The 20,095-nt window shown below is 56.9% G+C and overlaps 1 protein-coding gene across 1 annotated transcript; it reads right to left on the bottom strand.

Annotated features, from left to right (window-relative positions):
• Positions 1-14,687: 14,687 nt before the first annotated feature.
• Positions 14,688-20,085, bottom strand: DDX49 (DEAD-box helicase 49). Its single transcript, XM_075444402.1, has 13 exons — positions 19,930-20,085; positions 19,649-19,772; positions 19,465-19,550; positions 19,144-19,265; positions 18,855-19,042; positions 18,577-18,717; positions 18,164-18,239; positions 17,966-18,042; positions 17,378-17,475; positions 16,937-17,011; positions 16,237-16,325; positions 15,503-15,574; positions 14,688-15,208 (listed from the first exon to the last, which is right to left on the bottom strand). Exons 1-13 carry the CDS (start codon positions 20,042-20,044, stop codon positions 15,032-15,034), a joined length of 1,440 nt encoding a protein of 479 aa, XP_075300517.1. The 5' UTR covers positions 20,045-20,085; the 3' UTR covers positions 14,688-15,031.
• Positions 20,086-20,095: the final 10 nt, after the last annotated feature.

The following is a 20,095-nucleotide window of genomic DNA, read 5'->3' on the forward strand; positions in this document are numbered from 1 at the left end:
GACAAGCAAGCAGCCACAGTCTCTGTGCCTCTGTGCGAGCAGTGCCATGGGCAGATGAGGCTGAGCAACAGCTTTCCAGGCTAGCTCTTTCTGGCTGTGAGCTATCTGCAGACGTTCCCATTTTGGGAGTAGGGCTGCCGGAGGCGCCCGGCACGGACCCCCAGAGATACGTTTGAAGTGTGAGGTGGCAAGACAAGCAAGCAGCCCCAGTCTCTGTGCCTCTGTGCGAGCAGTGCCATGGGCAGATGAGGCTGAGCAACAGCTTTCCAGGCTAGCTCTTTCTGGCTGCGAGCTATCTGCAGACATTCGCATTTTGGGAGCAGGGCTGCAGGAGACGCCCGGCACGGACACCCAGAGATACATTTGAAGTTTGAGGTGGCAAGACAAGCAAGCAGCCCCAGTCTCTGTGCCTCTGTGCGAGCAGTGCCATGGGCAAATTAGGCTGAGCAACAGCTTTCCAGGCTAGCTCTTTCTGGCTGCGAGCTATCTACAGACGTTCGCATTTTGGGAGCAGGGCTGCAGGAGGTTCCCGGCACGGACCCCCAGGGATACATTTGAAGTTTGAGGTGGCAAGAGAAGCAAGCAGCCCCAGTCTCTGTGCCTCTGTGCGAGCAGTGCCATGGGCAGATGAGGCTGAGCAACAGCTTTCCAGGCTAGCTCTTTCTGGCTGCGAGCTATCTGCAGACGTTCGCATTTTGGGAGCAGGGCTGCCGGAGACGCCCGGCACGGACACCCAGAGATACATTTGAAGTTTGAGGTGGCAAGACAAGCAAGCAGCCCCAGTCTCTGTGCCTCTGTGCGAGCAGTGCCATGGGCAGATGAGGCTGAGCAACAGCTTTCCAGGCTAGCTCTTTCTGGCTGCGAGCTATCTGCAGATGTTCGCATTTTGGGAGCAGGGCTGCCGGACGCGCCCGGCACGGACCCCCAAAGCTACGTTTGACGTTTGAGGTGGCAAGACAAGCAAGCAGCCCTAGTCTCTGTGCCTCTGTGTGAGCAGTGCCATGGGCAGATGAGGCTGAGCAACAGCTTTCCAGGCTAGCTCTTTCTGGCTGCGAGCTATCTGCAGACGTTTGCAATTTAGGAGCAGGGCTGCCGGGGGCGCCCAGTACAAATCCCGAAAGCTACGTTTGAAGTTTGAGGTGGCAAGACAAGCAAGCAGTCCCAGTCTCTGTGCCTCTGTGCGAGCAGTGCCATGGGCAGATGAGGCTGAGCAACAGCTTTCCAGGCTAGCTCTTTCTGGCTGTGAGCTATCTGCAGACGTTCCCATTTTGGGAGCAGGGCTGCCGGAGGCGCCCGGCACGGACCCCCAGAGATACGTTTGAAGTGTGACGTGGCAAGACAAGCAACTAGCCCCAGTCTCTGTGCCTCTGTGCGAGCAGTGCCATGGGCAGATGAGGCTGAGCAACAGCTTTCCAGGCTAGCTCTTTCTGGCTGCGAGCTATCTGCAGACGTTCGCATTTTGGGAGCAGGGCTGCCGGAAACGTCCGGCACGGATCCCCAAATTTACATTTGAAGTTTGAGGTGGCAAGACAAGCAAGCAGCCCCAGTCTCTGTGCCTCAGTGCGAGCAGTGCCATGGGCAGATGAGGCTGAGCAACAGCTTTCCAGGCTAGCTCTTTCTGGCTGCGAGCTATCTGCAGACGTTCACATTTTGGGAGCAGGGCTGTCGGAGGTTCCCGGCACGGACCCCCAGGGATACATTTGAAGTTTGAGGTGGCAAGAGAAGCAACTAGCCCCAGTCTCTGTGCCTCTGTGCGAGCAGTGCCATGGGCAGATGAGGCTGAGCAACAGCTTTCCAGGCTAGCTCTTTCTGGCTGCGAGCTATCTGCAGACGTTCGCATTTTGGGAGCAGGGCTGCCGGAGGCGCCAGGCACGGACACCCAGAGATACATTTGAAGTTTGAGGTGGGAAAACAAGCAAGCAGCTCCAGTCTCTGTGCCTCTGTGCGAGCAGTGCCATGGGCAGATGAGGCTGAGCAACAGCTTTCCAGGCTAGCTCTTTCTGGCTGTGAGCTATGTGCAGACGTTCGCATTTTGGGAGCAGGGCTGCCGGAGACGCCCGGCACGGATCACCAAAGATACATTTGAAGTTTTAAGTGGCAAGAGAAGCAACCAGCCCCAGTCTCTGTGCCTCTGTGCGAGCAGTGCCATGGGCAGATGAGGCTGAGCAACAGCTTTCCAGGCTAGCTCTTTCTGGCTGCGAGCTATCTGCAGACGTTCGCATTTTGGGAGCAGGGCTGCCGGAGGCGCCTGGCACGGACCACCAGAGATACTTTTGAAGTTTGAGGTGGCAAGACAAGACACTAGCCCCAGTCTCTGTGCCTCTGTGCGAGCAGTGCCATGGGCAGATGAGGCTGAGCAACAGCTTTCCAGGCTAGCTCTTTCTGGCTGCGAGCTATCTGCAGATGTTCGCATTTTGGGAGCAGGGCTGCCGGATGCGCCCGGCACGGACCCCCAAAGCTACGTTTGAAGTTTGAGGTGGCAAGACAAGCAAGCAGCCCTAGTCTCTGTGCCTCTGTGCGAGCAGTGCCATGGGCAGATGAGGCTGAGCAACAGCTTTCCAGGCTAGCTCTTTCTGGCTGCGAGCTATCTGCAGACGTTTGCAATTTAGGAGCAGGGCTGCCAGGGGCGCCCAGTACAAATCCCGAAAGCTACGTTTGAAGTTTGAGGTGGCAAGACAAGCAAGCAGCCCCATCTCTGTGCCTCTGTGCGAGCAGTGCCATGGGCAGATGAGGCTGAGCAACAGCTTTCCAGGCTAGCTCTTTCTGGCTGCGAGCTATCTGCAGATGTTCGCATTTTGGGAGCAGGGCTGCCGGAGACGCCCGGCACGGACCCCCAGAGATACATTTGAAGTTTCAGGTGGCAAGACAAGCAAGCAGCCCCAGTCTCTGTGCCTCTGTGCGAGCAGTGCCATGGGCAGATGAGGCTGAGCAACAGCTTTCCAGGCTAGCTCTTTCTGGCTGCGAGCTATATGCAGACGGTCGCATTTTGGGAGCAGGGCTGCCGGAGGCGCCCGGCACGGACCCCCAAAAGTACGTTTGAAGTTTGAGGTGGCAAGACAAGCAAGCAGCCCTAGTCTCTGTGCCTCTGTGCGAGCAGTGCCATGGGCAGATGAGGCTGAGCAACAGCTTTCCAGGCTAGCTCTTTCTGGCTGCGAGCTATCTGCAGACGTTCGCATTTTGGGAGCAGGGCTGCCGGAGGCGCCCGACATGGACCCCCAAAAGTACGTTGGAAGTTTGAGGTGGCAAGACAAGCAAGCAGCCCCAGTCTCTGTGCCTCTGTGCGAGCAGTGCCATGGGCAGATGAGGCTGAGCAACAGCTTTCCAGGCTAGCTCTTTCTGGCTGCGAGCTATCTGCAGATGTTCGCATTTTGGGAGCAGGGCTGCCGGGGGCGCCCAGTACAAATCCCCAAAGCTACGTCTGAAGTTTGAGGTGGCAAGACAAGCAAGCAGCCACAGTCTCTGTGCCTCTGTGCGAGCAGTGCCATGGGCAGATGAGGCTGACCAACAGCTTTCCAGGCTAGCTCTTTCTGGCTGCGAGCTATCTGCAGACGTTCGCATTTTGGGAGCAGGGCTGCCGGATGCGCCCGGCACGGACCCCCAAAGCTACGTTTGAAGTTTGAGGTGGCAAGACAAGCAACCAGCCCCAGTCTCTGTGCCTCTGTGCGAGCAGTGCCATGGGCAGATGAGGCTGAGCAACAGCTTTCCAGGCTAGCTCTTTCTGGCTGCGAGCTATCTGCAGACATTCGCATTTTGGGAGCAGGGCTGCAGGAGACGCCCGGCACGGACACCCAGAGATACATTTGAAGTTTGAGGTGGCAAGACAAGCAAGCAGCCCCAGTCTCTGTGCCTCTGTGCGAGCAGTGCCATGGGCAAATTAGGCTGAGCAACAGCTTTCCAGGCTAGCTCTTTCTGGCTGCGAGCTATCTACAGACGTTCGCATTTTGGGAGCAGGGCTGCAGGAGGTTCCCGGCACGGACCCCCAGGGATACATTTGAAGTTTGAGGTGGCAAGACAAGCAAGCAGCCCCAGTCTCTGTGCCTCTGTGCGAGCAGTGCCATGGGCAGATGAGGCTGAGCAACAGCTTTCCAGGCTAGCTCTTTCTGGCTGCGAGCTATCTGCAGACGTTCGCATTTTGGGAGCAGGGCTGCCGGAGACGCCCGGCACGGACACCCAGAGATACATTTGAAGTTTGAGGTGGCAAGACAAGCAAGCAGCCCCAGTCTCTGTGCCTCTGTGCGAGCAGTGCCATGGGCAGATGAGGCTGAGCAACAGCTTTCCAGGCTAGCTCTTTCTGGCTGCGAGCTATCTGCAGATGTTCGCATTTTGGGAGCAGGGCTGCCGGACGCGCCCGGCACGGACCCCCAAAGCTACGTTTGACGTTTGAGGTGGCAAGACAAGCAAGCAGCCCTAGTCTCTGTGCCTCTGTGTGAGCAGTGCCATGGGCAGATGAGGCTGAGCAACAGCTTTCCAGGCTAGCTCTTTCTGGCTGCGAGCTATCTGCAGACGTTTGCAATTTAGGAGCAGGGCTGCCGGGGGCGCCCAGTACAAATCCCGAAAGCTACGTTTGAAGTTTGAGGTGGCAAGACAAGCAAGCAGTCCCAGTCTCTGTGCCTCTGTGCGAGCAGTGCCATGGGCAGATGAGGCTGAGCAACAGCTTTCCAGGCTAGCTCTTTCTGGCTGTGAGCTATCTGCAGACGTTCCCATTTTGGGAGCAGGGCTGCCGGAGGCGCCCGGCACGGACCCCCAGAGATACGTTTGAAGTGTGACGTGGCAAGACAAGCAACTAGCCCCAGTCTCTGTGCCTCTGTGCGAGCAGTGCCATGGGCAGATGAGGCTGAGCAACAGCTTTCCAGGCTAGCTCTTTCTGGCTGCGAGCTATCTGCAGACGTTCGCATTTTGGGAGCAGGGCTGCCGGAAACGTCCGGCACGGATCCCCAAATTTACATTTGAAGTTTGAGGTGGCAAGACAAGCAAGCAGCCCCAGTCTCTGTGCCTCTGTGCGAGCAGTGCCATGGGCAGATGAGGCTGAGCAACAGCTTTCCAGGCTAGCTCTTTCTGGCTGCGAGCTATCTGCAGACGTTCACATTTTGGGAGCAGGGCTGTCGGAGGTTCCCGGCACGGACCCCCAGGGATACATTTGAAGTTTGAGGTGGCAAGAGAAGCAACTAGCCCCAGTCTCTGTGCCTCTGTGCGAGCAGTGCCATGGGCAGATGAGGCTGAGCAACAGCTTTCCAGGCTAGCTCTTTCTGGCTGCGAGCTATCTGCAGACGTTCGCATTTTGGGAGCAGGGCTGCCGGAGGCGCCAGGCACGGACACCCAGAGATACATTTGAAGTTTGAGGTGGGAAAACAAGCAAGCAGCTCCAGTCTCTGTGCCTCTGTGCGAGCAGTGCCATGGGCAGATGAGGCTGAGCAACAGCTTTCCAGGCTAGCTCTTTCTGGCTGTGAGCTATGTGCAGACGTTCGCATTTTGGGAGAAGGGCTGCCGGAGACGCCCGGCACGGATCACCAAAGATACATTTGAAGTTTTAAGTGGCAAGAGAAGCAACCAGCCCCAGTCTCTGTGCCTCTGTGCGAGCAGTGCCATGGGCAGATGAGGCTGAGCAACAGCTTTCCAGGCTAGCTCTTTCTGGCTGCGAGCTATCTGCAGACGTTCGCATTTTGGGAGCAGGGCTGCCGGAGGCGCCTGGCACGGACCACCAGAGATACATTTGAAGTTTGAGGTGGCAAGACAAGACACTAGCCCCAGTCTCTGTGCCTCTGTGCGAGCAGTGCCATGGGCAGATGAGGCTGAGCAACAGCTTTCCAGGCTAGCTCTTTCTGGCTGCGAGCTATCTGCAGATGTTCGCATTTTGGGAGCAGGGCTGCCGGATGCGCCCGGCACGGACCCCCAAAGCTACGTTTGAAGTTTGAGGTGGCAAGACAAGCAAGCAGCCCTAGTCTCTGTGCCTCTGTGCGAGCAGTGCCATGGGCAGATGAGGCTGAGCAACAGCTTTCCAGGCTAGCTCTTTCTGGCTGCGAGCTATCTGCAGACGTTTGCAATTTAGGAGCAGGGCTGCCAGGGGCGCCCAGTACAAATCCCGAAAGCTACGTTTGAAGTTTGAGGTGGCAAGACAAGCAAGCAGCCCCATCTCTGTGCCTCTGTGCGAGCAGTGCCATGGGCAGATGAGGCTGAGCAACAGCTTTCCAGGCTAGCTCTTTCTGGCTGCGAGCTATCTGCAGATGTTCGCATTTTGGGAGCAGGGCTGCCGGAGACGCCCGGCACGGACCCCCAGAGATACATTTGAAGTTTCAGGTGGCAAGACAAGCAAGCAGCCCCAGTCTCTGTGCCTCTGTGCGAGCAGTGCCATGGGCAGATGAGGCTGAGCAACAGCTTTCCAGGCTAGCTCTTTCTGGCTGCGAGCTATATGCAGACGGTCGCATTTTGGGAGCAGGGCTGCCGGAGGCGCCCGGCACGGACCCCCAAAAGTACGTTTGAAGTTTGAGGTGGCAAGACAAGCAAGCAGCCCCAGTCTCTGTGCCTCTGTGCGAGCAGTGCCATGGGCAGATGAGGCTGAGCAACAGCTTTCCAGGCTAGCTCTTTCTGGCTGCGAGCTATCTGCAGACGTTCGCATTTTGGGAGCAGGGCTGCCGGAGGCGCCCGACATGGACCCCCAAAAGTACGTTGGAAGTTTGAGGTGGCAAGACAAGCAAGCAGCCCCAGTCTCTGTGCCTCTGTGCGAGCAGTGCCATGGGCAGATGAGGCTGAGCAACAGCTTTCCAGGCTAGCTCTTTCTGGCTGCGAGCTATCTGCAGATGTTCGCATTTTGGGAGCAGGGCTGCCGGGGGCGCCCAGTACAAATCCCCAAAGCTACGTCTGAAGTTTGAGGTGGCAAGACAAGCAAGCAGCCACAGTCTCTGTGCCTCTGTGCGAGCAGTGCCATGGGCAGATGAGGCTGACCAACAGCTTTCCAGGCTAGCTCTTTCTGGCTGCGAGCTATCTGCAGACGTTCGCATTTTGGGAGCAGGGCTGCCGGATGCGCCCGGCACGGACCCCCAAAGCTACGTTTGAAGTTTGAGGTGGCAAGACAAGCAACCAGCCCCAGTCTCTGTGCCTCTGTGCGAGCAGTGCCATGGGCAGATGAGGCTGAGCAACAGCTTTCCAGGCTAGCTCTTTCTGGCTGCGAGCTATCTGCAGACATTCGCAATTTAGGAGCAGGGCTGCCGGGTGCGCCCAGTACAAATCCCGAAAGCTAAGTTTGAAGTTTGAGGTGCCAAGACAAGCAAGCAGCCCCAGTCTCTGTGCCTCTGTGCGAGCAGTGCCATGGGCAGATGAGGCTGAGCAACAGCTTTCCAGGCTAGCTCTTTCTGGCTGCGAGCTATCTGCAGACATTCTCATTTTGGGAGCAGGGCTGCCGGAGACGCCCGGCACGGATCCCCAAAGCTACGTTTGAAGTTTGAGGTGGCAAGACAAGCAAGCAGCCCCAGTCTCTGTGCCTCTGTGCGAGCAGTGCCATGGGCAGATGAGGCTGAGCAACAGCTTTCCAGGCTAGCTCTTTCTGGCTGCGAGCTATCTGCAGATGTTCGCATTTTGGGAGCAGGGCTGCCGGAGGCGCCCGGCATGGACCCCCAAAGGTACGTTTGACGTTTGAGGTGGCAAGACAAGCAAGCACCCCTAGTCTCTGTGCCTCTGTGCGAGCAGTGCCATGGGCAGATGAGGCTGAGCAACAGCTTTCCAGGCTAGCTCTTTCTGGCTGCGAGCTATCTGCAGACGTTTGCAATTTAGGAGCAGGGCTGCCGGGGGCGCCCAGTACAAATCCCCAAGGCTACGTCTGAAGTTTGAGGTGGCAAGACAAGCAAGCAGCCCCAGTCTCTGTGCCTCTGTGCGAGCAGTGCCATGGGCAGATGAGGCTGAGCAACAGCTTTCCTGGTTTGCTCTTTCTCTCTTTGAGCTATCTGCAGACGTTCGCATTTTGGGAGCAGGGCTGCCGGAGGCGCCCGGCACGGACCCCAAAAAATACTTTTCATGTTTCAGGTGGCAAGACAAGCAAGCAGCCCCAGTCTCTGTGCCTCTGTGCGAGCAGTGCCATGGGCAGATGAGGCTGAGCAACAGCTTTCCAGGCTAGCTCTTTCTGGCTGCGAGCTATATGCAGACGGTCGCATTTTGGGAGCAGGGCTGCCGGAGGCACCCGGCATGGACCCCCAGAGCTACGTTGGAAGTTTGAGGTGGCAAGACAAGCAAGCAGCTCCAGTCTCTGTGCCTCTGTGCGAGCAGTGCCATGGGCAGATGAGGCTGAGCAACAGCTTTCCAGGCTAGCTCTTTCTGCCTGTGAGCTATCTGCAGACGTTCGCATTTTGGGAGCAGGGCTGCCGGAGGCGTCCGGCATGGACCCTCAAAGCTACGTTTGACGTTTGAGGTGGCAAGACAAGCAAGCAGCCCCAGTCTCTGTGCCTCTGTGCGAGCAGTGCCATGGGCAGATGAGGCTGAGCACCAGTTTTCCAGGCTAGCTCTTTCTGGCTGCGTGCTATCTGCAGACGTTCGCATTTTGGGAGCAGGGCTGCCGGAGACTCCCAGCACAGACCCCAAGAGATACGTTTGACTTTTAAGGTGGCAAGACAAGCAAGCAGCCCCAGTCTCTGTGCCTCTGTGCGAGCAGTGCCATGGGCAGATGAGGCTGAGCAACAGCTTTCCAGGCTAGCTCTTTCTGGCTGCGAGCTATCTGCAGACGTTCGCATTTTAGGAGCAGGGCTGCCGGAGACGCCCGGCACGGATCCCCAACGATACTTTTAAAGTTTTAAGTGGCAAGAGAAGCAACCAGCCCCAGTCTCTGTGCCTCTGTGCGAGCAGTGCCATGGGCAGATGAGGCTGAGCAACAGCTTTCCAGGCTAGCTCTTTCTGGCTGCGAGCTATCTGCAGACGTTCGCATTTTGGGAGCAGGGCTGCTGGAGACCCCCGGCACGGACCACAAATCTACGTTTGATATTTGAGGTGGCAAGACAAGCAAGCAGCCCCAGTCTCTGTGCCTCTGTGCGAGCAGTGCCATGGGCAGATGAGGCTGACCAACAGCTTTCCAGGCTAGCTCTTTCTGGCTGCGAGCTATCTGCAGACGTTCGCATTTTGGGAGCAGGGCTGCCGGATGCGCCCGGCACGGACCCCGAAAAATACTTTTCATGTTTCAGGTGGCAAGACAAGCAAGCAGCCCCAGTCTCTGTACCTCTGTGCGAGCAGTGCCATGGGCAGATGAGGCTGAGCAACAGCTTTCCAGGCTAGCTCTTTCTGGCTGCGAGCTATCTGCAGACGTTCGCATTTTGGGAGCAGGGCTGTCGGAGGTGCCCGGCACGGACCCCCAGGGATACATTTGAAGTTTGAGGTGGCAAGAGAAGCAACCAGCCCCAGTCTCTGTGCCTCTGTGCGAGCAGTGCCATGGGCAGATGAGGCTGAGCAACAGCTTTCCAGGCTAGCTCTTTCTGGCTGCGAGCTATCTGCAGACATTCGCATTTTGGGAGCAGGGCTGCCTAAGACGCCCGACACGGACCCCCAGATATACAGTTGACGTTTGAGGTGGCAAGACAAGCAAGCAGCCCCAGTCTCTGTGCCTCTGTGCGAGCAGTGCCATGGGCAGATGAGGCTGAGCAACAGCTTTCCAGGCTAGCTCTTTCTGGCTGCGAGCTATCTGCAGACGTTCGCATTTTGGGAGCAGGGCTGCAAAAGGAGCCTGGCAGGGACCCCCAAATTCCCCCACAATTTCCGTGTGCACCAGAGAAGGTGATTAAATGTGTATTTTGGAAAATGTCCATGAGCACATAATAAAGCCCAAAAAATCCAGTGAGGTTCACAGTCCCCTTTCCCAGAGTAACTTATAATTATTATCATCATTAGATTGTGGTATGTAAAAGCAGTTTCTGCTCCAAGGGAAAAGAACATGAGCTACAGCACGAATCATCTCTGCACAAGGTCCTACCTCCTCTGCCTGCTTCCCTCCGGCCTTCCAAAACAGCAGCAGCTGGAATAATGCTGGGCATGAGACACTTGTGCTGAGGGCAAGGAACACTCCAGGCACAAGGGACATGGCTGCTCCAGCAACAGGTAATCCAAAGGAGCAGCCCTTGGCCGCTCCGACGCACCGTTTGCACCCGCTCAGCTCCCCAGGCTCTGCCGAGCGCAACCCTGGGAATCAAAGGTCCCAAACCCCATTTCCTCGACTGCCGCTGTCAGCTGCAGCTGTAGGAAGCTGCCAGGTGGAAAGCGGCAGGAGGTTGGCATCACCTCTGTCCCCACAGCGTGCAGGGAAGGGCTCTGCAGCACCAGCTGTTCCAGGGCCTCTGTCCCCTCTGTAGTTCCCTGGGACGTGCATAGGCTGCCACAAACATGAGTTGTCACCCCGTCCTGCTGCCTGCACGCGTGTGACAGCGTGTGCTCCGGGGAGAGCAGGGCAACCGCTCTGCCTCAGCCCTACCTCCTCACCCTGTTGCCACCTTATTTGTCCCAAGGGCTGGTAGAACAACAAGTGAGAGAGGATGCCGTATGTAGTCTCTGCCTTCTGTTTCCACCAATGCTGGGCTAACAGGGTTTCAAATCCCAGCGGGCAAGACAGAAAACATTTCACTCTAGCCGTACTGGCTGAGATACTAATGTCCAGAGCTTGTTATGGGCAGATGAAAACAGTGTCTGAGCCTAGAGGCTGGTGGCAGGAGTGCCACCTCTGCTGTGGTCTCCCCGGGGGAGCAGCACAGCTTGTGGCGTTTGGGCTTGGGAATTCAGGAATGATACTGGGGAGTAGTAAGCAGAGATGAAGGGATGAGGACGAGCCACCGCAACAGGCTAGTGCTGTGCTCACGGCTTCTATTTGCAAGGCTGGAGCAGAGTCTTCTGCTCCTTGACAACTGCTTTCCCTCCCTGACAGGAATCCAAAGCCAGTCATGCAGGGATGCGTTCCCAGGAGACCGAGCTGCTGCAGGGAGTGAGAGATGGGTATGAATTAAACAGAGCCAGCAAGGAGGTTTTCTGAGCATAGAAGAAAGAAAATTCCAGGTATTCCTTCCCTCTGTCCTGTTTCTGGAGTCCTGATGCTGGCAGAGAGGAACTGGGGGCGTTGCAGTGTGAAGCACGTCATACCCAGAGCACAGACACGTGTCCGGGCAGCTGCAGTCAGGCCCTGAATGAGGGCGTGCCACGGGCAGGGAGTTTAATCAGCAAAAACTGGCAGGGAAGAGCTTTAAGGTGCAGCGGGGAAGGTGCAGGTTCAACAAAGAAACTGCAAGGAGCTGGGAGGAGAACCCTGGAATGGAGAAGGCAGCAAAGCTGCGATGGAGCATTGCAGCGATTCGGGATCAGTCCTGCCCTGCAAGTGAAGGGAAAATGCCGAGGCTTGAAACGCTGGCCCAGGAGGATCCTGCCAGGAGCAGCACCCAGCTGGGGCCTGACTGCTGCACGGGCAAGGCTCAGGGACAGGCAGCCCTGTGCCCCGCTGCCTCCCTGCTTTCTCAAGCCAAATTTTTAATACCCAGCTGCCCAGCCAGGAAGCCCTGTGCTGTATTTCCCTCTGGACAAGGACCAGAGCCAGCAGCGAGGGTGCCTGGAGCTCACCATCTCCCAGCTGACTGGGCGGCAGGGCCCCAGGGCTGCACGCACGCTGCCCCACCAGAAGGGTTTGGCGGGGAGAAGGCCATTCCTGGTAGAAAAGCTTGTTAAGCAGCTTTGTAAGGCTCTCAGAACAGCTGAGTTTGTGTTTGCAAAGAGCATCCAAAGGTAAAGCAGCAGCTGACACAGTGCAGGCTGGAGCAGGGAGATCTCGGACAGCGCGAGGAGCCCACAGGGAGGTAGAGCCGTGCACCACAGGCAGCCCCTGTGAGGGAGGGCTGGAAACGGCAGCAGAGCTCCAGTGCAGCACTGTCTCAGCAGAGAAATCAAAAGCCTGGCCCAAAGATTACCCCTTTCCTGCACTGTAGAGATCCAGAGCTTTCTTGCCCCGTACAGAGTCCCTTCATGAAGGGGGTGGCAGCTCCTGAAGGTGACAGCCATGTCACCAAACCTGTCCCCACTTCCACATTTCCTTGCTCAGCAGAAGTGCCCGTGTGGAGGATTTACCAAATCCTGTATATCTCACCCCGCCTTCCCCTTCTCCCTGCAAACTGGGAAGCACTCCGCAGAGATGTTTGTTCCCTCCATAAGAGGGGCAGAGATGGGGGGGAAATGCTCCAGAAGCAGACAAATATTTCCTTGAACACGCACAGAGCAGCCAGTCTTGACACGTGCCTACAGAGATGGCAGCGTAAAGGCCCCGCAAGGCGGGAGGCGGAGGAGCCTGTGCTTGCCGAGCCCCTCGGAGCAGTGAGCCTGGGGGGTGGTTTCACACCCAGAGGAGCCAGGAGGATGAGGAGGGCTGGCACAGGTGCAGGACTGTCCCCTCACACACCCCGGCACAGCCCCAAGTGTTCAGCAGCCGCACACGGTCCGGGTGAGAGAAGAGGCAGCAATGCGAGATGCAGAATTGAGACGTTTCCATGGCAACCCAGCCAGGGAACGCCCCCCCCGAGCTGGGGAGCTTGGCCTGAAGGAAGGGGGAGCGCAGGGGGTGCGGAAGGCACACGGCAAGAGGCAACGGGCGTGCTGGGCACAGCGGGGCATGGAACGGCAGCCGTGCTCGGGCCAGGTCTTGCAGAGCCCGGACAGGGCAGCGTGCGAGCGCCTGCGTGGGGGACTGGCAGGCAGAGCCGCAGGCAGAGAGGGTGGGTTTACAGCCAAAACGCAATCCAGGCTGTGACAAGAAAGAAGTCCTCATGTCCCTAGGGGATCCCAAGGGTTTATGACAACGCTTAGAAAGCCCAGAAAGGAATATCCTCTGTGGGGGGCAGTACTGACAGCACAGACAGAAACATCACCCAATGTCTTTTTGCCCTGGGCAAGATGTAAATTCCTAATGTGGGAATTTAAGGCATCTTTCTACATCCCAACTAGCACAGCAATCTCTTTTTCTACTCGGCCACTCTCAAGACATTATCTGAAGCAAGAACTGCTAGTCAGCACTACAGAGAGCTCTTATTTCCAGCACGTGTCCTACCCTCACAGAGAAGGCTGCTCAAGAAAGACAAGGGATGTATTAAAAGGAATTTTGAATAAAGCTTCAAGACAAAGAGCCTTGATCAAACGCCACATCACATGTGGAAGGAGACGAGCAGAGAAACCCCCACCAGGCTGAAACAAAGAGACTTCAGACCGCAGGTTAAGAAGTGTCTGCGAGAGGGAGGGGATCAGCTGGCACTCAAAGGCAGTACCAGCATGCTCCCCGGGAAGGCACGAGCAGCCTGTCCCAGAGAGGGTGGCTTTTTAATCTACAGCTAACAGGCTCGCTCCACAAATTAGCATGCACGTGGCTGTAAAAGCATTTGGTATTCAGAAAGCATCAGTCTGATACAAACCTATTTGCTGCCGCTGCAGCAGCTGCCACCGGTGACAGGGAGCTCTGCTACAAGGCAGGCTGTGGAGTGCTTTTCCCCTTCCTGGAGGGCACCCAAGAGGACAAAGCGAGGAGGAACGCGTGCAGGCATCTCCGAGATGGTACCACACCCATCTCTCCACGGATGGACCTGCACCTCCTGCACGGTCTGAAGGCACCAGGAGGCCCTGCTGTGTGCGGCTGGAGGAGCTTCCCCCAGGGAAACACCAGCTTTCCTCCGCATGACCTCGCTGTGCACAGACCACACTCGAGTCAGGGAAAGGCACCGCAGGGACTGCACGCTCCCAGGAGAGGAGCTGGGCTCGGGCTGCACGAAGGGACTGACGGACAGAACACCCACAAGGAGCTCAATCCTTATCCAGCTCACCTCTTGAAATAAAACTGATTTTATCTCCAAGCTGTTTGCCCACACAAGTACTGCTCCCCGCCCGTAAGATCTCACAACTCCCCCATGTGTTGGAGAAGGTCAGAGATCCAGTCGCTTGTTGCAATAAATACTTATTTGGGCACTGGCCATAGAAACTATTTTGGTGAGCCAGAGGACAGAAATAACAGATCTTCAGTCTCCAGTCACAGAGAGCGCTGGCCGTTAGAGAAGGCACTGAGGATCAACCCTGACATCAGAACAGAGCTGGCCAAACTCTGGCCTGAGCTGCTCTGGGATTTTAAGCTCTGTAAGGAAACACAACTGTTTCTGAGGAGAGCTCAGCCCCCCCCAGCCTAACCAGCCTCCTGTGCCAAACATCCGTGATGCCAATCCACACAGGGCGGCCCAGAAACCTACAGAGCAGACCCCAGTACAAACCACTCTGGTTAGACTTGGCTGGCAGAGGAAACAAGGCAATCCTGCCCCTGGGGTTCTTCTTCTGTGCCAGAAACGGTCTTTGAACCAACCCATCATCTGGGACAACAGAGTCCCCAGCAGCCCTGGTCCCAGACCACGGCTCTGCTATCCCTGCAGACAGCAGCCCAGGGCTGGAGCCTGAGCCGAGGCAGACAACCGCAGGCAAGAGCATCACTTCAATGGATAAAGCAGAATTACCCCAAGAAGACCCCAGGACCAGCCACACAATACCACCTCCCCACATTCCAGGAATTTTCCTCTCAGAGAACTCTGGGCTATGGCACAGATAAGGGCTGAGCTCATTTCGTCAACGGTATTTTTAGACTCTGGCTCAGGGGAGAATCTGTTGATATAAACAAGTGTGAGTGGCAAGCACCAGCCCTTGAAAAAGAAAGAGCAATGACTGAATGAATGGGGAAGAGAAGAGAGGATCTTTATTTCCCTTCACGTCACCAAGAATTCAGGCCTGGCCTCTCCTTTGCTGGAGGAAGGAAACATGTTCTTGAAAGACATTCCTCCAGGAGACTGATCCAGCCTGCCAGGAATGGCCCAAGCCAGCAGCATTGTGCAGGAAGGAAAAATAGTGGAGGCACTTTATCAAAGCATCCCTTCTCCTCTCACCCACCTCCCCCCTACTCTCCAACCCTGATTCAGGTCCAAAGTGTCCACCTTAAACCATGTCAGGTCCCAGTATTCCCAAAGCAGCAGCAAGGTCAGGGCAGTCTGAGCCAAGCAAGCCAGGCCAGAGGATGTTATTTCTCTTCCTTAGCACGCAGTTTGTTCTGCCGCTCCATCTTCTTCTGCAGTCTCCTCTTCAGTTGCAGTTCCTTTTGCTTCTGCAGTGCCTGCTGGACCTTCTCACGGCACTGCTTGTTTTTCTTCCTGATCTTCGCCAGCTCTGCCTTCCTTTTTGCCTCCAAGTCTGGATCCTGCAATAGCAAATGCCAGGACACTAGTGACACGCCGAGGGACAGCGCCAGCCCCGTTGCCTTTCCTAGATGCCCACGCTGCTTTCCAGCCCGTGACCGAGTAGGCTGCAAAAGCCAGACACTACTCCAATGCACTTTTTAATATCAGTCACCCTTTAAGAAAAAACTTCGCCACCCTGAAGGGGAGTGAGGCGACACACCCCAGCAGCGATGGAGGAACTGTGATTTCTGTTTCATGTCGATGGCATCATACCAGCTACTGATCAAAGCAGTTTACAGAGCAGCAGCTCTCACCTTCCCTTCAAGGATCATTTGTTTCCGCTTATTGATTTCTTTCTTCTCATCAAAATCCATTGCCTCCAGTTTCTGTCAAAGCAAAAATACAGCAGGGCAGTCAGTCACCAAGCGCGGAGTCTGACACGGAGAAAAGCAGCACGGCTCAGAAGAGTCAGCGGAGCCTCCGCAGCGCGCACACGTTTGGTAGCCCGCAGACCTTCCCCCCAAGGCACCAGCCTCCAGCCTCAACACCCCGCAGCACTAAAATGCTGCAAAAATGTGCAGTAATAGAGCAAGCCTAGGGAAGAGAACTAAAACGGCCCTCCCCGCACACAGGTCTATGTGCTTCCACTAGGAAGGGCACAAACCGAAGCAGAGGAAGTTCCGTCTGAATATGAGGAAGAATTTCTTCCCTCTGAGGGTGACAGAGCCCTGGCCCAGGCTGCCCAGGGAGGCTGTGGAGTCTCCTTCTCTGGAGATATTCCAGACCTGCCTGGACAAGGTCCTCTACAGCCTGCTCTGGGTGACCCTGCTTCGGCAGGAGGGTTGGACTGGGTGACCCACAGAGGTCCCTTCCAACCCCTACCATTCTGTGATTCTGTGAGAAGGAACAAAGATCCTTACTGACACGCTCAAGAGCAAAGCTGCGTATCCAGAGCCGCGCGTTAGACTGCAGCGCATCTCCCAGTTACGCCCAGCCGCGCAGGACCTCCAGCCCCCGGAACAAAGGGGCTTCACGTTCGCACGCTTACGATTTCACATTCCCTCCTGGTGATGTTCACGTGGGTGAGGATGTCGAGCACAAACCGCTCCTCCGCAGAGAACTCCTGCAGCTTCAGTTCTAAATCAGGGCGAGACATTTACAGACCATGGTTGGTTACAAAATCCAGGGGCAGATTCTCAACTAGTAAAAAACCCAGTATAGCTCCTCTGGTTATCAGTAGAAATGTTGTCATATGCTGCGATCACTCTGACTTCTTCAGCCTACAGCAAAGGATTAAATCCCCCCCTCTGCCTACCACTCCCCCCATCACAAGATGTTGCATTCATTAGGTCACTTCCTAAAAAAATAGGAAGTCTGAACCTACGCAAAGCAACCTGTTCTTTTCGTCCACCTCAGCACACACAGGAGCAAGGCGGTAAGGAAGAAGCTGGCTGCTTTAATAAAAAGGTTGCGGAGGAAGTTTAGCACACTGTTCCTCCTCCACTAGAAGCAGCAGGAAACCAAACACATGCATGCCTGGCACACTCCAGAGCAGAATCCAAGCTGACAGAGACCCAAGTGCTCCTGCTCCTCCCCACACCTTAGCCACACACGGAAGAGAAACCACTTTTATGCTGCTGCTCTGGATCACGCATTCTGCGCTGATGGAATCCGTGCTGCAGGTACCACCAGCGCAGAGGAACATGCATGATCCCAGGTTTTAGTAGCGCTAATGGTGCTCTACTTACTGATTTCCTCCTCAATGGCGTGTACGAGATGGATGTCGTACTGCGTCACCAGTGTAATCGCTATTCCTTTCCGACCTGGATGATGAGAACACAGTGACAGATCAATCTTGACAAGCAGAGGGAGATGAAGCCTAACCCGTGCCAAATTCCATCCATCCCCGAGAGTCAGCCCAGCACATTACAGTGACAGGGTGCTCAGAGGGGTCTTTAATTGCTCTGAAAAATCAGCTAACTATTGGTGCAGAGCAGACCCGAGTCAGGCTGAGCCACCACTGCAATCTGAAGGCAGGGTGCTGAGCTGGTGCTCTGAGGAGACCTGGTGCTGACCAAAAAGGCTGCACCGCAGCTGCTGTGAAGCCTCCTCGCCCCCATCCAGGGCTCAGCCCCAGCACTGGGATCCCAGTTTGGCCCAGCAAACAGCACGTGGTTTTCCCTGCTCACCCGCCCGGGCTGTGCGGCCAACCCGGTGAATGTAGATTTTCGGCAGGCCGGGAGTGTTGTGATTGATGACAACTTGCACTGCAGGAATGTCCAGACCTCTGGAATGCAAAGAGCACAGGGGTTGAGAAGCGCTGTTTTAATGACTGCAGTTCAAGCTCCTGTCCTCTGCTTTCCCAAAGGGCCCCACATTCTCACGAATACAGTCTTTACTGGATCAGGCTAATTCCAAGACAAACCCTCTCCTCACGGAACTCCCCAGGGCGACACAAAACACAGTGTCGCCTTGCAGCCTGCTGTTCCCTCCTAGGCCCAGGGAACACTCTAAGCCTCACAGAAATCACTCTCCTGCAAGAAATCCTCCCCCCGCCACGGCAAAGCAAGCCATAATCGGAGCTACATCACACACAAGTGGGCTCCAAAACACAGCTCAGAGATGTTGCACAGCAGAAGCGAACAACCTTGTCCTACCCAAGCGCGGGGATCTTAAAGCTCTCCTCTTGCTAAACCCAGCCTAACCTCCACAGTGGTTCTGGTGCTTGGAAGGCAGGCTGAAGACCTCTGGCAACAGAGACCGTGTTCTATCCTTACCTGGCAGCAACATCAGTGGCAATGAGAATCTTAAAGATGCTGGACTTGAACTTTGCTAAAGCTGCGAATCGTTGCCGCTGTGAAGAGAAAACCTCTGTGAGGGACGCTGTGACCCAGCGGAGCTGCAGGACCTGGACAGACGCCGGGCTCAGGGATGCAGCTGGAAGCATCCACCTCCCAGACCTGGCCAGCGCTCACCTGCTTCATCATGGAATGCAGAGCTACAGAAGGAAAGCTGAATTTCCTAAGCATCATGTTCAAGACCTGGCAGTCCCTTGAAGGAAAAGGAAAAAAATAAGTAATCAAAATATACCAGGGAAACGTGAAGCTGATGGGCCAGGACAGAGCTGGGGCTCCCCGAGGAGCCCTCACCCTGCAGCACCACAACGCAGTTAGTCACCGACACGCCCTGACAGAGGCAGGGAGCGGGACACCCACCCCACGCCCGCTCGCCCCAAGGAAAAGGTGTTTCTCTACCAAATGTCAGAATAGACTAAAGAAGCAAATACCATCCCAGCCTAACACCCAGCATAGTGCGGGTCTGGAATCGGAACTAGAAATGTAAAGTCACGCACGCGTTAAGAGCCACCAGGAGGAACGGTGCCACTCACTTGCAGGTTTTGGTGAAGACAATGACAGACCAATCTTCGTGCTCGTCCTGGAAGGTCTGGATCAGATGCACGAGGTACGCGTCCTTCAGCGCTTCAGGTACCAGCAAGTAGCGCTGGTCCAACTCATCCACCGTCCGCACCCTTCCGGGAGGGGAAGACAAAGCGCCGGTTTGGCAAGTGAAGGTGGAACACGAGGGAGGTGAAAGACAGCCAGGAGAGAAGACAGCAGAGAGGAGACGGGATTCCTCACCCGCTCAGCAGAGCGGATGGGGACTTACTCGGATACAGCCTCCCAGAAGAAGGGTCTGTTCCTGGCCAGGCCCTTCAGCTCTTTCAGCGTATCGGTCAGCGTGGCGCTGAACAGCAGCGTTTGTCTGCGTGCTGGGACGGCCTCCAGAATCACCTCCAGGTCCGCGGTGAAGTCAGTGCAGCCCTGCTCCAGCAGCCGGTCAGCCTCATCCAGAACCTAGGCATGGCCGCAAACACTGAGCTTATTCGCACGCACCCCCACAAAGCTACAAACCTCAAAAGCATCAAGAAAAAAAAGCGCCTGGGGAACTGCCTTACCAAGAACTTTAGTTTTTTAAGGCTGAAAGTGTTGGAACTGCGGAGGTGATCCGCCAGCCTGCCGGGCGTAGCGATGACGACGTGGGGTTTACGGGACAGCTCCAGTGCCTGCGCCACCATGTCTGCACATCGAGAACGGCGGCGTCACCGGGAACGGAGCGCTGGTGAAGGCCAAGCGCCTCATTCCCGCCAGCCCCCGCCGCCTTGGGCACCGGAGAGCAGCTCCTCAGCGGGACAGGAAGAAGCCGTGCGGAAAGGGAGCTTCCCCGGAGCGCTGCTGGCTCCCAGCCCAGCGGGATGGGGCCCGGCAGCCGCACTCACCCAGGCCGCCCACCACCACGCAGTCCTTCAGGCCGAGGGGCTTCCCCAGGACGCGGAACTGCTCGGCGATCTGGTACGCCAGCTCCCTGCCGGGAAGAGGAGAGCTGAGGCGGGGCCGGCGGCCGCGGCGGGGCCTTCCGCGCCCGGTTCGCCCGGTCCGGGCCCTCCCGGGGCCGCTCCGCACCTGGTGGGCGTCAGCACCAGGCAGAAGATGCCGTAGGGGTCCTCGGAGAGCACCTGCAGCACGGGCAGCACGAAGGCCGCCGTCTTCCCGCTGCCCGTCTTGGCGCAGCCCAGGCAGTCGCGACCTGCGAGGGAGGCAGAACGCGCGGGGCCGGTGAGGGGCCGTTAACGGCGGGGTCGGGGAGCGGGGGGCCCGGGGAGCGGCGGAGCAGGGGAGCCGGGGAGCAGGGGAGCCGCGGGAGCGGGGGGGCTGCGGGAGCGGAGGGGCCGGGGAGCGCTCACCCTGCAGCACGGGCGGGATGCAGGCGGCCTGCACGGGCGTGGGCCGGCTCAGCCCCACCTGCCGCGCCTGCTCCGCCAGCCACGGCGCCAGCCCCAGCGCCCGGAACTCTGCCATGGCCGCGACCGCCTGCGACCGCCTGCGACCGCCGCTTCCGCCCGTCGCTTC

Source organism: Opisthocomus hoazin, chromosome 27 (genome assembly GCF_030867145.1).
Source record: "Opisthocomus hoazin isolate bOpiHoa1 chromosome 27, bOpiHoa1.hap1, whole genome shotgun sequence".
Taxonomy (NCBI): Eukaryota; Metazoa; Chordata; class Aves; order Opisthocomiformes; family Opisthocomidae; genus Opisthocomus; species Opisthocomus hoazin.

Bases quoted from the DNA above. Each gene is read 5' to 3' on its own strand.
- DDX49 (XM_075444402.1), bottom strand. From the start codon at position 20,044: ATGGCAGAGTTCCGGGCGCTGGGGCTGGCGCCGTGGCTGGCGGAGCAG. The intron at 18,718-18,854 runs GTAAGTCCCCAT...CCCTCCCGGAAG, and splicing joins TTCTGGGAGGCTGTATCCGA to GGTGCGGACGGTGGATGAGT. The intron at 16,326-16,936 runs GTAAGTAGAGCA...GCCCTGATTTAG, and splicing joins CGCCATTGAGGAGGAAATCA to AACTGAAGCTGCAGGAGTTC.